The sequence below is a fragment of the Mauremys reevesii genome, linkage group 1, assembly GCF_016161935.1.
Source record: "Mauremys reevesii isolate NIE-2019 linkage group 1, ASM1616193v1, whole genome shotgun sequence".
NCBI classification, from domain to species: domain Eukaryota; kingdom Metazoa; phylum Chordata; order Testudines; family Geoemydidae; genus Mauremys; species Mauremys reevesii.
Window position 1 is genome coordinate 67789467 of NC_052623.1, and position 13116 is coordinate 67802582.

A 13116-nucleotide genomic window follows, 5' to 3' on the forward strand; every position below is an offset into this window, starting at 1 on the left:
TTCATTTATTTAATCAAATACACTATGGACAAAGGTAGCATGTTGCAATCTTTTGTACATATAATAGACCCTATCTTTTGTTATTACTTGTTTAAGTAATTAAACAGCAGAGAACCTAATTACCTTGTGCCTCCAACCACAGGGAGATTGCGTTTATTTTCTTACAACTACATACTGTGCAATCCCATTCACAAAACAGTACTTCAACATTTGCAAATAACGTATGCAAACAAATTGTCTATCAATATGAATCTACTTAGGACAACTTCTTTAAGAACTACCATTTAATCGTTTAAAAAGTATTTTTAAAATATACAAATAAGCCTTTTATTACAAAAGTTGCAGCAATGTAAATAAACTAATACTAACTAGGTAAGCACATAGCATCAGGACTGTCAATACATCAAGTTTAAGAAGTTTTGTTTTCTTTAGACCTCCTTCCCACTCCTCCCCTTTCCCCCATAATATGCTTTGGAGCTCCAATGTGGTCAGAACTTTAAAACAAACTGATCTATTGGTTTTGAAATGCTATTTTCACAGTCATAAGTGAATTTAGTTGAAAAGTCAAATTGCTTGGAGAACTTAATTAATATTGAAAGTTAAGATCAAGGATATAGCATGAAAAATGCTTAGTAGTTATACTTGGACATTTGTTTCATACGTAAAAAGCCTAATGTCATTGAGATCTGATGGTGGTGGTGGGGAAATATATATATGTTCACAAACACACACACACACACACACACACGTGTATGTTACCCACTGGCTCCAGGGTATACATAATTCTAAAAGTAATAAATTAAAATATTAAAATTGGAACTAAAGCATATAAAAACCCTATATGAAATCACAGGTTGGAGCTCCAGAACTTACCATGGGGGAGGAAATAGTCCTAAGACCACCTAAAAAAAATAAAGTAGCATTATTATGTTTTATAATTAGCATAGTTTAACTTTATATAGGATTTTTATGTGAAATGTACATTACATATACACATTTCTTTATTCATAATTATAAATGAGAGTTTCCAAATGTTTCAGATAGAAACCAAATACAGTGAACCCACTGACTAATGTAATTGCTTAGATTCTCAACCTGCAGCCCACTTGTGGCCCAGTCACCACACAGCTGCAGCCCTTGTGACATCCTCAGGGCCACACAGGTAGTATATATATTGTGTGGATGTGGCCCATGTGAGAGCTGCATGTGTGACCCACAATAGTCAATAGTTTGAGAAACACTGGTTTAGGCCGGGGTGGCCAACCTGTGGCTCCAGAGCTGCATGCGGCTCTTCAGAGGTGAATATGCAGCTCCTTGCACAGGCGCTGACTCCGAGGCTGGAGCTACAGATGCTAACTTTCCAATGTGCTGTGGGGTGTTCATTGCTCAACCCTCTGCTCTGCTCCAGGTCCTGCCACCACTCTCCCCATCAGAGCCTCCTGCACACTGCAAAACAGCTGACTGCAATGGGCAGGAGGCTGCTGACATATTACTGTAACTCTCTGGCAATGTTCATTGGTAAATTCTGGCTCCTTCTCAGGCTCAGGTTGGCCACCCCTGGTTTAGGCAATATTAACTACCAGTTCTATGGACACAATGTAACAAATACACATCGATAACCGTAGTCTATAAATATGTTTAAACAACTTAATTATAGACTTTTTACTCAACCTCAAGTCATATTTGCAAACCTTTTAACAGTCTGACACCTTTTTAGTGTCAACTATTTCCTTAAACATGGGAAAATCTAAATTGCATTAAAAACATACTACTACTACTATTACTACATCAATAAGTAATGTTCTGTGGTTTTATGATATTACCAGAATTAATCCAATAAAAAAACCTTCTGCTTTCTATTCAGCTGTGGAACATTTTTTTTTTTGACAGTTGTTTAAGAATAACTGTGAGAAAACAGTTTTCAAATTATGTTTTAAGAAAAACATTGGCAAGTTATGATTCCATTTCTTGGTCATAGGTATCTGCTGTTCCAATATTGTATACCTCAAAAATTATTAGCTATTTTTTTCTGGAAGACCAGAATAACCGTACTAGGAGTGAACTTTAACTTTTAGGAAATCCTTAATTATTTCTATCTTCTTCTCTTCCACAGGAAAGCTAGTCCCTGCTAAAATGATATGCCTTTAGAGCAGGGATCTCGAACTCCCGGCCCACGAGCCTCCCTAGTGCGGTCCACGGGGCTCTAGCGGTTTTGGGGCCGGGTCTCTCCCTTGGCCCCATCTGCCGCCCCCGGGCGCTCTCCCCTCAGGGGCCCCGGCAGTGCAGCGGAGCTGAGTGGTGTCTGCCTGCTCGCTCCAGTGGCTGCCAGCCCCTCCCTGAGGCCCTGGGGGCGGGGCTGTGCCTCCACGCACTGCGCCCGCCCCGAGTGCCCCTGTGGCCAATGGGTTGCAGGGGCAGTGCCTGAGGGCAGAAGCACACGGAGGCTCCCTGGCCCGCCCCACCTTGGAGCCCCAGATAAGCGCTGCACCCCCAACCCCCTCCCAGAGCGTGCACCCCTACCCCTTTCCCACACACCCCCTCCAGCCCCCAAACTCCCTCCCAGAGCCTGCACCCCCTTCCCACACACTCCCTCCAGCCCCCAAACTCCATCCCAGAGCCTGCACCCCAGGCTCTCTCCCCCACCAAAACTCCCTCCCAGAGCCCAACCTCTCACCCCTTTTGCACTCAAACTCCCTCCCAGAGGCTGCACCCCAGTCCCCTACCCCAGACGACCTCCCCCACACACACACTCCGTCCCAGAGCCTTAGGCAGGTTGGGGGTGGAGTTTTTGGGGGGCCATGAGTGACATTGGCCCGCTAGAAGGATGTGAGGACTGGAACTGGCCCTAAGGTAAATTGAGTTTGAGACCTCTGCTTTAGAGGGTCATATCCAAGAGAAATTAAAGCAATATATTTCATCTGCCTTTGAGTTTAATAAAAAGACACTATGTTCCTTTTTAAAAAGCTATTATCCAGTGACATCTCAAATTGACAGCTTTATGAAAGCGGCAGTCCTGTAACTTGATCCAAACAAATTACTGTGCAAGTCAGCTAGTGATGACAACTCCTTTTATGAAGTGTGTGCACAGAGGAAGAGTTCTCCTTGGGCTAGCAAGCATGAAACAAACGGCTAGCTTTAACCCTTACCTTTAAAGAAAGGGTGAGTGTTGGTACTACGTGCACAGATGTTTTCAATTAATTTTTAAATGAGTAAATCTGACAGATTGTTCAAGTTCAGAAGATACACAAATATTTTTCGGCTGAATTGTGATGTTCCAATTTCAAATTGTAACATTCTATCAGACACCAATTGTTTAAATACAAAGGAGGAAATTAAGTACATCACTGCATTACTTACTGGGTTGTAGGGCCTTTTCCAAGCCTTCATAATAATACCAGTTTTCTGCATTCCGATCAATTAATTCTTTGTATATTTCACCAGCTTCTTTTAGTCTTCCCAACTTCAACAACATTTCTCCTAAAACAATACAGTTAAACAATGTGAGTTAAATGAAAGTATACTTATGGCTTGAGGCTAAATTTTCAAAATTGGGTACCTAAAACTAGTCCCATAAGCCATATTTAAGCATCTAGCAAAATAAAAGTGGCTGATTTTCACGGATGTTTTCCAACCCAGAAATCCCATTGAGTGACTAACTCACAATGACTTCAATGGTATTTGTGAGCATTCAGCAATTTTGAAAAATAAGGTTATTTTTGTTTAGATGCCTTTTTATGGCTTTATGACACCAACTTATCCAGATATGAAAAAAATACCAGTGTTAGTGGATTTGTATTAGCTAGCCAAACGAGGCATTTCAAATTCAATGCAAGCAAAACTGATGAAACATTAAGTTTACAAATTTACTGGCCCATACTCAGAAAATTCAAAGTTAAAGTTCTCATAGAAACCTCAACTCTACTTCTTTTTGGACATACCTTGCAATAGGATTTTATATCAGTATTCATGCCAATGTTGTCCACTCTTTTCAGTGTGAGAACCAAACAAGTTCTTTCAAGAAGGTTAAGGGGCTACAAACACACACTTTGGGGTAGATTACATGCCCCATTCCACATCTCAAGTGGCAAAAAAGGAGTGAAAACCACCCACAAAATCCTCTCCTTGCTCCCTACACCTTCCCCATAGTTCCTGGTGCAGGGGACATTTCAGGGGCAGGGAGGAGAAGTGTGTGCTGCACTGGGGCTATCTCCAGCTGATGAATGGCCTCTAAGGAGCTGGCCTCCAGCTGGCACAAGCTAGAACAGACACCTTGGCTATTGGTAAAGGACTCATCTTTTTACTCCCTTTGACAGGCACAGCCACTCAAGCTCCTATCTTGCTGTTCTTGGGATTCCCATATCAAGTAGGGAAACAGGCAACAAAACAGTCAGGACTACTTTCACCCCCCTCCCAGTGAGGCAGCAGGTGGCCACTGGGGTTGCTGCAAAGCAGCTGCAGCATGCTCAGAGTGCTCCTAATTCATATCAGTAACACCACAGCGGTTTAAACTGTGGAGGACGTAGCTCAAGGAACATATGTTCAAGGCAATTTGGACACAACTAATATAGGCAATTTGATAAATGTCTTGCCAAATATTTTATAAACATTTATAAGCTACACAGAAGTATGCTTCTATTTTACACTAATTGCAATAAGTCGGACAAAACAGGCACATTGCCCTAAGAGAGATTCCCAGCACAGATGTCAATTAAGGAATATCTGAAATCTGTTTGTGTCACATAGTTGCACATACTCAGAACCTCAGCAGTCCAAGTTTTTTTAAAAACCCTAATGCACCAATTTTAACTGAACAATAAATATTTATTTTTTGAAAAAAAAAACTGTATGATAATACAAAAAGGCATTGATGCATTTAAAAAGAAAAGAAACCACAACCTGATGCTCCAAGCAGGAAACCAACATTTTTGTACACACAGGGCATTACATTTCTTAAATTGCAGGGCTAAGCAGAGATGAGTGGGTTACTAGTTTTGACCTACTGTACACAGAGTTCTGATCAGTCTGAGATCTACTCTATTTCTGTGAATGGCCCTCTAATAATAAGGAATGCTATTTCATTCCAAATTTATTTCCATTCCATATCAAAGTAATGTCACCCTACTAACACTCCACTTTGTCAAAGAAGCTTAACAAAATACCAAATTAAAGTCTCCGTATAACCCTCATTTTGATGATATGATATTTAAAAGCCAGTAGATACTTATAGTTTGGGGCAAGTTGAAAAAACAAAGATTTACCTTTGATTTCTTCTACAACAAGCTTGTCACATATTTGCTTCTCATATGTTTCTATATGTTCTAAGGACTCTTGAAATAGATCTGCTTCTCTCATCACTTGGTTCTGGTACAGGATCAGTTCACTATACTCATAATCTATTGTATTAGGAGGAATCTGTAAAAGACAGGTTAATTAGCATGCACCATACCACTTGTAACTAGGCTGTGTGCAATTGTACACAAGGCATTTTAAGATTCAGTCAGCAGATGACATTGAGATGTAGACCTCACAATGTATTTAAAATGTAAAAAACTCACAAATATTTAGTTAAGACGAGATCAACTGAAGCTGGTCATTGGATGCCTACCACTAGAGAAGGTAGCGTATAGGAAGGGGCCTACCAAATTCATGGCTGTGAAAAATGCGTCACGGACCATGAAAGCTGGTCTCCCCCGTGAAATTTGGTCTTACGTTTACTTTTTCCCTATACTATACAGATTTCTCAAGGGAGACCAGTGTTTCTCAAACTGGGGGTACCGTCCCAAAAGAAGGTTGTGGAGTTGTTGTGTTTTTTGCAAAGTTATTGTAGGGGGTTGTGGTATTGCCACCCTTATTTCTGCACTGCCTTCAGAGCTGGGTGGCCGGAGAGCAGCAGCTGCTGGCCAGGCACCCAGCTCTAAAGGCAGTGCCCTGCAAGCAGCAGCATCAGTGCAGAAGGGTGGCAATACCATACCATGCCACCCTTACTTCTGCACTTCTGCCTTCACAGTTAGATCAGGACCCCTACAGTTACAACACCATGAAATTTCAGATTTAAATATCTGAAATCATGAAATTTACCATTTTAAAAATCCCGTGACCGTGAAATTGACCAAAATGGACCATCAATTGGTAGACCCCTACACTTAAAAACCAAACAAAAAATCCACACCTTCTCCTCTCTTCCCACCACTCATTGCCATGCAGTGGAAGACTGAATCCGTTGTGCTCTATAAATTCTCAGGCAGGCTGTCCCCTTGAGATCTACTACCACCTCAACTGCAGAATACATGGAAATTGATTATAGCTACAATTAAACAAACAGTTACCCACCAACAGGAGCAGCAGCAGCAGCACTTGCCAAGTTAGAGAGATTCCCTTTCAGCAGGAGTGTTCACGTCAAACCCCTTTCATGGTGGGAGATCACAATGCTTTTAAACTATGTACCCAACCTTATTAGCTACTAGTGAAATGCAAGAACCTTAAAAGGTGGAACACAGCAACTATTGAACATCGTTCAGTAAAGCTATACAACCATTTAAGGCAGGAAGAAAAATGTTGTCTTCAGTTCAAACTGCAGGGGGAACTAAAAGGTAAATACAGAAATCAGAAAAGTAAGACTGGAAGGGACCTCAATAGGTCAGCTAGTCCACTCCCATGCCTTGAGGCAGGACTAAGGGTATGGCTACACTGAGAGCTGCACAGCGCTGCCACGGGAGCGCTCCCGTGGCAGTGCTTTGAAGTGTGAGTGTGGTCACATTGCCAGCGCTGGGAGAGAGCTCTCCCAGCGCTGCACCTACTCCACCTCCCCCTGGAGATTAGCTTACAGCGCTGGGAGCCGCACTCCCAGCGCTGGGGCAGTGATTACACTGGCGCTTTGCAGCGCTGTAACTTGCTGCGCTCAGGGGGGTGTTTTTCACACCCCTGAGCGAGAAAGTTGCAGCACTGTAAAGCACCAATGTAGCCCAGCCCTTAGTAGACCATCTCTGACAGATTTATCTAACCTGCTCTTAAAAAACCTCCCATGACAGATTCCATAAGCGCCATAGGTAATTTGTTCCAGTGCTTTACTATCCTTACAATTAGGAAGGTTTTTCCTAATGTCTAACCTAAAACTCTTAGTGCAATTTAAGCCATTACTTCTTGCCCTTTCCTCAGTGGTTAAGGACAATAATGTATTACCTTCCTCTTTATAACAACCTTTTGCATACTTGAAAACTGGCATCACATTCCACACCCCCTTTCCCAAGTCTTTTCTTCTCCTGACTCAACAAACCCAATTTTTTCAATCTTTCCTTGTAGGTCATGTTTCATGTGTTTAGGAAATGCTGAATAGCTAGTGTGACTTTTTTCTGTATTGTAGTTTAAATAAATTACAAAAACAATTGAAACTGATGTGATTATATTGCATTATTTTGACAAATAAAATATGCAGAATTTAATTTTTTGGTGCAGAATCCCCCCCAAGAGTGAAAGGTCCAATTATGCAATTATCGGCTGAAATAGGTCCCAAGATGCTAAATGAAAAACAAAACTGTACAAACAATAGCCATTTTCCCCCCTTCAATATTTGTAGTTATTCAAATTCTGCTTATCTGAGGAGAATTATTCATTATTATGAATCAGTATGTCTTACCTGTTGAGTTTTTCTAAACTCTTCCAGTAGTTTTAAGGCCATATCATAATCTTTTAACAAATGATATGCAATAGCATATCCAATCCATGAAGCCCGTTGTGTTGGACGCAGCTGAAGTAGCTGATACCTTGTCTCCTTTAATAAAAATTAAAGGTACTTAAATGAAGATGTTCTAAAATATCTCACTGAATCATGACTGTGATAGTGTATCACTACTAGTATTTTAATCTTGATTATTACTGAAAGTTGGACATTTTTAAAAAGCAAGATGCAATTCTAACAAAGTAAACGATAAACAGTATTACATTTGAGTTATAAGAAAGTGGGATTTACACTAAAGGTAGCATTCCTGGCATAAAACTTATAATCTATTTTAAAATCAAGATAAAAGAGGCACCTAACTGCCTAAGTTGCTTCTGAAAATAAGACAGGCTCCTAAGTCACATAGGCACTTTGGAACATTTTACCTAGCCTCTGCATGCCGAAGAAGAATTTGGATTTTTACAATTAAAGAACACAAAATAAGTTGCCCTTTTTCTGAGCAAAACAGACCCATGAGCGTGGGAATTAACAGGTTCTCATGTTCATGTCTTAACCTCTCACTAATTTCCAAAAGAAATAAGGCTGGAGGTAATCCAGTAGAATTATTCCTGGAAGTGTCTGAAGTCATCAGCAGTAGTAGGTGGTGGAATGATAGCCTCATTAGGGGAAGAAGAGGAGAAATATAGTGTTGGTGAAACTTCTTCCTCACCTCATTCCAAGGGAGGCTCAGTCTCTGGTGGGCAAGAGATTGATGGAGAAGGCAAAGATGTAGGTCTCCAGCTTTGCTCCATGACAGGCTTCCTCAACTGTGCCGTGTACATGGCCCAGGGATCCCAACAGAGCCAATGCGGGGGAAGCAGAACATGGAGTTGCATCCACTCTGGTCCATACCACGGCTGGGTCTGGGTGTGGAATGCACATATTGAGGATATGTAGAAGTAGAAGATTGTGCGGGATTCAAATAAGAGGGCATGATGGAGCCCCACTCCTCGTCTTCCGCCTCCTCACTGGGGAAGGGAGGTGCCGTCCTTGGAGGAGAAAGGGAGGAATGTCCTGAGTCCAGAGAGGAGGGTGGAAGTGGGGGGGAGGTTGTGTCTAAGCAGAGGTGATGCAGGTATGTCATATACCAGCAGGTCTTTAGGATGTCTGGATTCCTGTGGTGGAGAAAGGAGCATCATCAGTACTGGAACATGACTCGGTCCCGAAGGAGACATGCAGGAGTAATCAGCAAGTGGAGCTGAAAACTTGATGGGTGCCGATGGTCTTGTCGGTGCCATAGCTCCCAAAGTCAGTCTGTCTCGGTCTCCAGAACCGAGAGACCATGCAGATGGCTGTAGGTCTGCCCAGTTAAGGTCCTTAGACAGATGTTTAATGCCAGTACCAGAGGTACTTGGATGGGCCCTGGAGCTATGTCCCCTGTCAGAGGATGTTGAGGCAACTGACCTCAAAGGGGATGGTATTCTGGGGGGAGGGAAGGGGAAGCTGTGCCTCAGAATATGAGGAGGGAGCCCATTTCTTCTCATCAGAGTGAGAGGGGGACAACTTTCTCTTATGGGACTTCAGTGATCAGCAGATGACCTGGCCGAGGGTGAAAGCTGCCCAGGGGGAGAGTCCAGGCCTGGGTTGATGCTGGATGCAGTGATTTCTCCATGAGGAGAAGTCACAACCAAACATCCTGGTCTTTTCTGGCCCTAGCAGTCAAGCCATGGCAGTGAGAACACTTTTGTGGAACATGTCCCTCTCCCAGATAGTGAATACACTGTGGTGGCTCTGCTGCGGATTCTGTCCCAGTTCAAAGGCAGTAGAGAAGGAACTGGGGAGCAGTCATACCGCACAGTGCCACATATACGTCCTGCTCACAGTGCGAGAGGGGGAAAGTGCGCATGTTCAGTCCGGTGGGTTTTGCTGATTAACATCTCCAATCCGAGGCGCAGAGGGTGCTGCCGCATGACAGTGGAGCACCCATAGGGACATCACTCAAAGAAGAGCTGTCAATTTTTCTGAAGTAAAATTACAGTGCTTTCATTTTCATATCTCCCCCATTTCTTCCTTTGGCCTTCTCACCACCTAGTTCCACTCTTTCCTCTGGCAATTTTTATAATGAGATGAACTAAGGTCTTGGTATTAAAGATCAATATTGAATAGTTTCTTCTATGCTCTATGAAGGTGAGGAGGAAACACAGCAGCAGCTGCCTTTAATATACAGTGCTTCCTAATATATCTTGCAGCCAGAGCTAGTGATGAATGAAGGTTTCAGAAGACCTGGGATCAGCACATGGGAAGTCAAGGACAGCATTAGTACTTATGTGAAAATGGGCTCTTCTGAACAGAGAAGCAAACGGCCCTAAATCCTTCCTCTGCCCAAGATGGATTAAAAGGATGAATGGCTACCTGCCATCTTAAAAAACTATCCCAATAATCCTCAAATACATTAAAAACAGGTATAATGTGGAGGGTGAGAAAGTAGGCATCATCCACAACTTGAGGTAAGCAGCTCATGTTCTCATAAGGCTTTGAAAATGTAAGGTGTGAAGTGGGTGCACAGTATTAAGAAAAACTAATACACACATGAGTGAATTGGTGAACATTAGTTTAGACTATGTCTGGCAATTGAGAAGCACAGATGGCTCTGTGGATCAGCTAATACAGAGTAACAGTAGCATGGCTGGCATCCTCCATATGCACTCAATACATCAAATGCACCACTATTGTATTTCACTGTTCTCAGTCTTTCCTAGACAGCAGCTCAAATGACTTGCTACTTTTGAGTTAAGCTTACCACAAACAAAAACTAAAAAATAGTAGTTTTAAAACATACAAATTTAAATAAAATACTTACTCTGTATCCTTCTAGATCTCTCATTTGGATCTGCAACAATGAAAGATCTCTTAAGATCTGTAGATTGTCTTTATCTAATTTAAGAGCATTTCGATAACATTTAATAGCTTCATCATATTTCTTATCAGACCGCTGCAAGAGTCCATACACATGCCAACCTAATACAGGTTAAGGAAAGTGACAGGCATTCACATTTTTCTAAATGTAATTACACTGCCTATGTATTATGTACTGACCAAGAAACTAGATTATCTCTCTGATAATATTCCATGCTATTTGGGTTTGGTTACTCTTCTTAATCTCTATGCTATACATTTTCTTGTCCTCCTTTATTGTCAGCAGGGTTATTTAGTGTGTATTTACAACCTTAATTGGAATGCTGAGGATGGGCAAGCCACTGTCTTGTACTTCTGAAGGAGGGCTATAGGTCAGGATTTTTTTTTTTTTTTAAAACTCCAAGAGAACTGCAGTAGATTACATTGTAACAGTCTAAGAGTCAAATAGCCTAAAGCAGTGGTTCTCAAACTTTTGTACCGGTGACCCCTTTCACATAGCAAGCCTTTGAGTGGGCTTTATAAATTAAAAACAATAATATATTTAACACCATTATAAATGCTGGAGGCAAAGCGGAGCTTGGGGTGAAAGCTGACAGCTCATGACCTCTAATAACCTCACGACCCCTGGACACCCCCAGTTTGAGAACCCCAGACCTAAAATTAACAGTTTCACTAAAAATAAGAGATAATCATATCAAATCAAAACTTAAAGTATCATCTAACTAGTCTGGTAACCGCTGTGCTAAATAACGGAGAGGTATAGTTTATTCAATGAAGAAATCTTTCAATATGTGTGCACCTCCAACTGACCAAGTCTGACTATCAGCACGGTAATACCTCAGGTTTCTTCTAGCTTTGAGACATCAGTGATCTTGAGTGAGGACTTCCATTTTTCTCCCTTAAGTGCCCCTTCCTCTTTTACCCTGTGAAAATCTTTGGCATGATACTATGAAATAATCTAAAGGCATGATATTATGAAATAATCTTAAAAAATCCAAAATATTACATCTGGTATGATCACTACAGTCATTAACTTCACAATCCTAGCAAATAAAAGGAACAAACCTTGTCAAACTGTTTTGATTCTTTAGAACTCTCAAGTTGACACTGTTCATTGATACAGCATCCTCTAGATTAGTAATTCTCAATTATGTTGGTCTACAACTCAAAAATTGTCCCATGAACACCATATACCACAATCCTTTGTGGGTTCAAAGTATTGTGGGATTGAGATAGCAGTACCTTTATTTAACCATTTTGATGATTGCAAAAGGTGTCCCAAATGGCTTGTGGCGGAGGACAGACTACTGCTTGAGAAGGGGTGGGAGTTCTCTGGCTATGCGGTCAGGTGTGCGTTTATGTCCTCAGCTTAGCTAGCACCCAATCTCAAGAAGGACTGGAAGGGACCTCGAAAGGTCATCGAGTCCAGCCCCCTGCCTCCACTAGCAGGACCAATTTTTGCCCCAGATCCCTAAGTGGCCTCCTCAAGGATTGAACTCACAACCCTGGGTTTAGCAGGCCAATGTTCAAACCACTGAGCTATCCCTCAGATAGCTATCCCTCAGAAAGACTCAGACATGGATTGGTAAACCCTTTGTTAAAATCAAGCCCAACAGGAGATCTTAGGGTTCTGGTGCACAGTAACTTTCATAATTCTAGTCTTCACCCTAGTCATGACCATTGGTCTTTTTGTACAGTAGGGAGAGATATTGGGGACTCAACGAGTGATGACTTGGGAAGAATCCATTTAACTGCCTTAAGACTGTGGTAACAATATAGGGCATCTGCCATGCTCTCAGTAAGCTACTCCAAGGTAGGGTACAAGCACATGACAATCCTACTCTGTCTGGGCTTCAATGGCTGAGGCAGTGCTTAGATCTGGCTCTTAGATTCTTGGCCTGGCGACAATTTAAGTTTCTAGAAACCCAGGAAAGAGTTAGATTTTGCCATACAGAGTTACTGCAGTAGCAATGTATTTGCAACATAAGAACTACAGAGCTCTCACGTGCTCAAGTAATAGCCATTACCCTGCTCCCTTGACTCCCCAGCAGCTGGAATTAAGCAATTCTGCTGAACAAAGCTGCTTTCTTCCTTCTGAGGGGCTGAAGCAGTGGATGACCTCTGAAGTTCTAAATAAAGACGTAGAGGCAAAAAACTAACATTGATGCCTAACAGAAAATCCAAGCAATGAAACTGAAGTTCCCCTAAAGATTTTAGAAACCAAAGCCCTACTGACACACCTGAGGCAATGGAAACTGAAGCAGCAAAGTCCATGAAATACACAAATGAAAGACTTGATTGAAAGGCAAGGAGAGGAATTCACTGAAATGGACACAAAAAGCAAGATTTTTATGGAGTAGGTTGAAGAGCAGAAAAGCTAGAGAAGTGCAGTAACTTATGGGCAACAGTGCCTGTAATAAAAACTTCTGTCAGTTCAAATTAACAGTGGTGGTTAGGCAAGATGGCAAGTAACCAACAGTGTATGTGGTTGTTACTGCTCTCACCCCAATCTAAACTCACTGGGTTTAGGAACCAAAAATTCTTTA

The 13116-nt window shown here is 41.8% G+C and overlaps 1 protein-coding gene across 8 annotated transcripts in view; it reads right to left on the reverse strand.

The window, feature by feature from the left end:
• Window positions 1–13116, reverse strand: part of NAA16 (N-alpha-acetyltransferase 16, NatA auxiliary subunit) — a 96539-nt gene that overhangs the window by 51163 nt on the left and 32260 nt on the right. For 5 of the 8 annotated variants that reach the window (XM_039530279.1, XM_039530313.1, XM_039530319.1 and 2 more), the window contains exons 4-7: window positions 10515–10672; window positions 7634–7768; window positions 5259–5412; window positions 3358–3477 (exon numbers count right to left, since the gene is read on the reverse strand). In XM_039530279.1, the coding sequence (XP_039386213.1) occupies window positions 3358–3477; window positions 5259–5412; window positions 7634–7768; window positions 10515–10672 (567 nt within the window). Of the gene's footprint in view, window positions 1–3357; window positions 3478–5258; window positions 5413–7633; window positions 7769–8384; window positions 9936–10514; window positions 10673–11407; window positions 12030–13116 lie in introns of those variants that run through there. The other 3 variants (XM_039530296.1, XM_039530288.1, XM_039530303.1) reach the window with 3 other exon arrangements.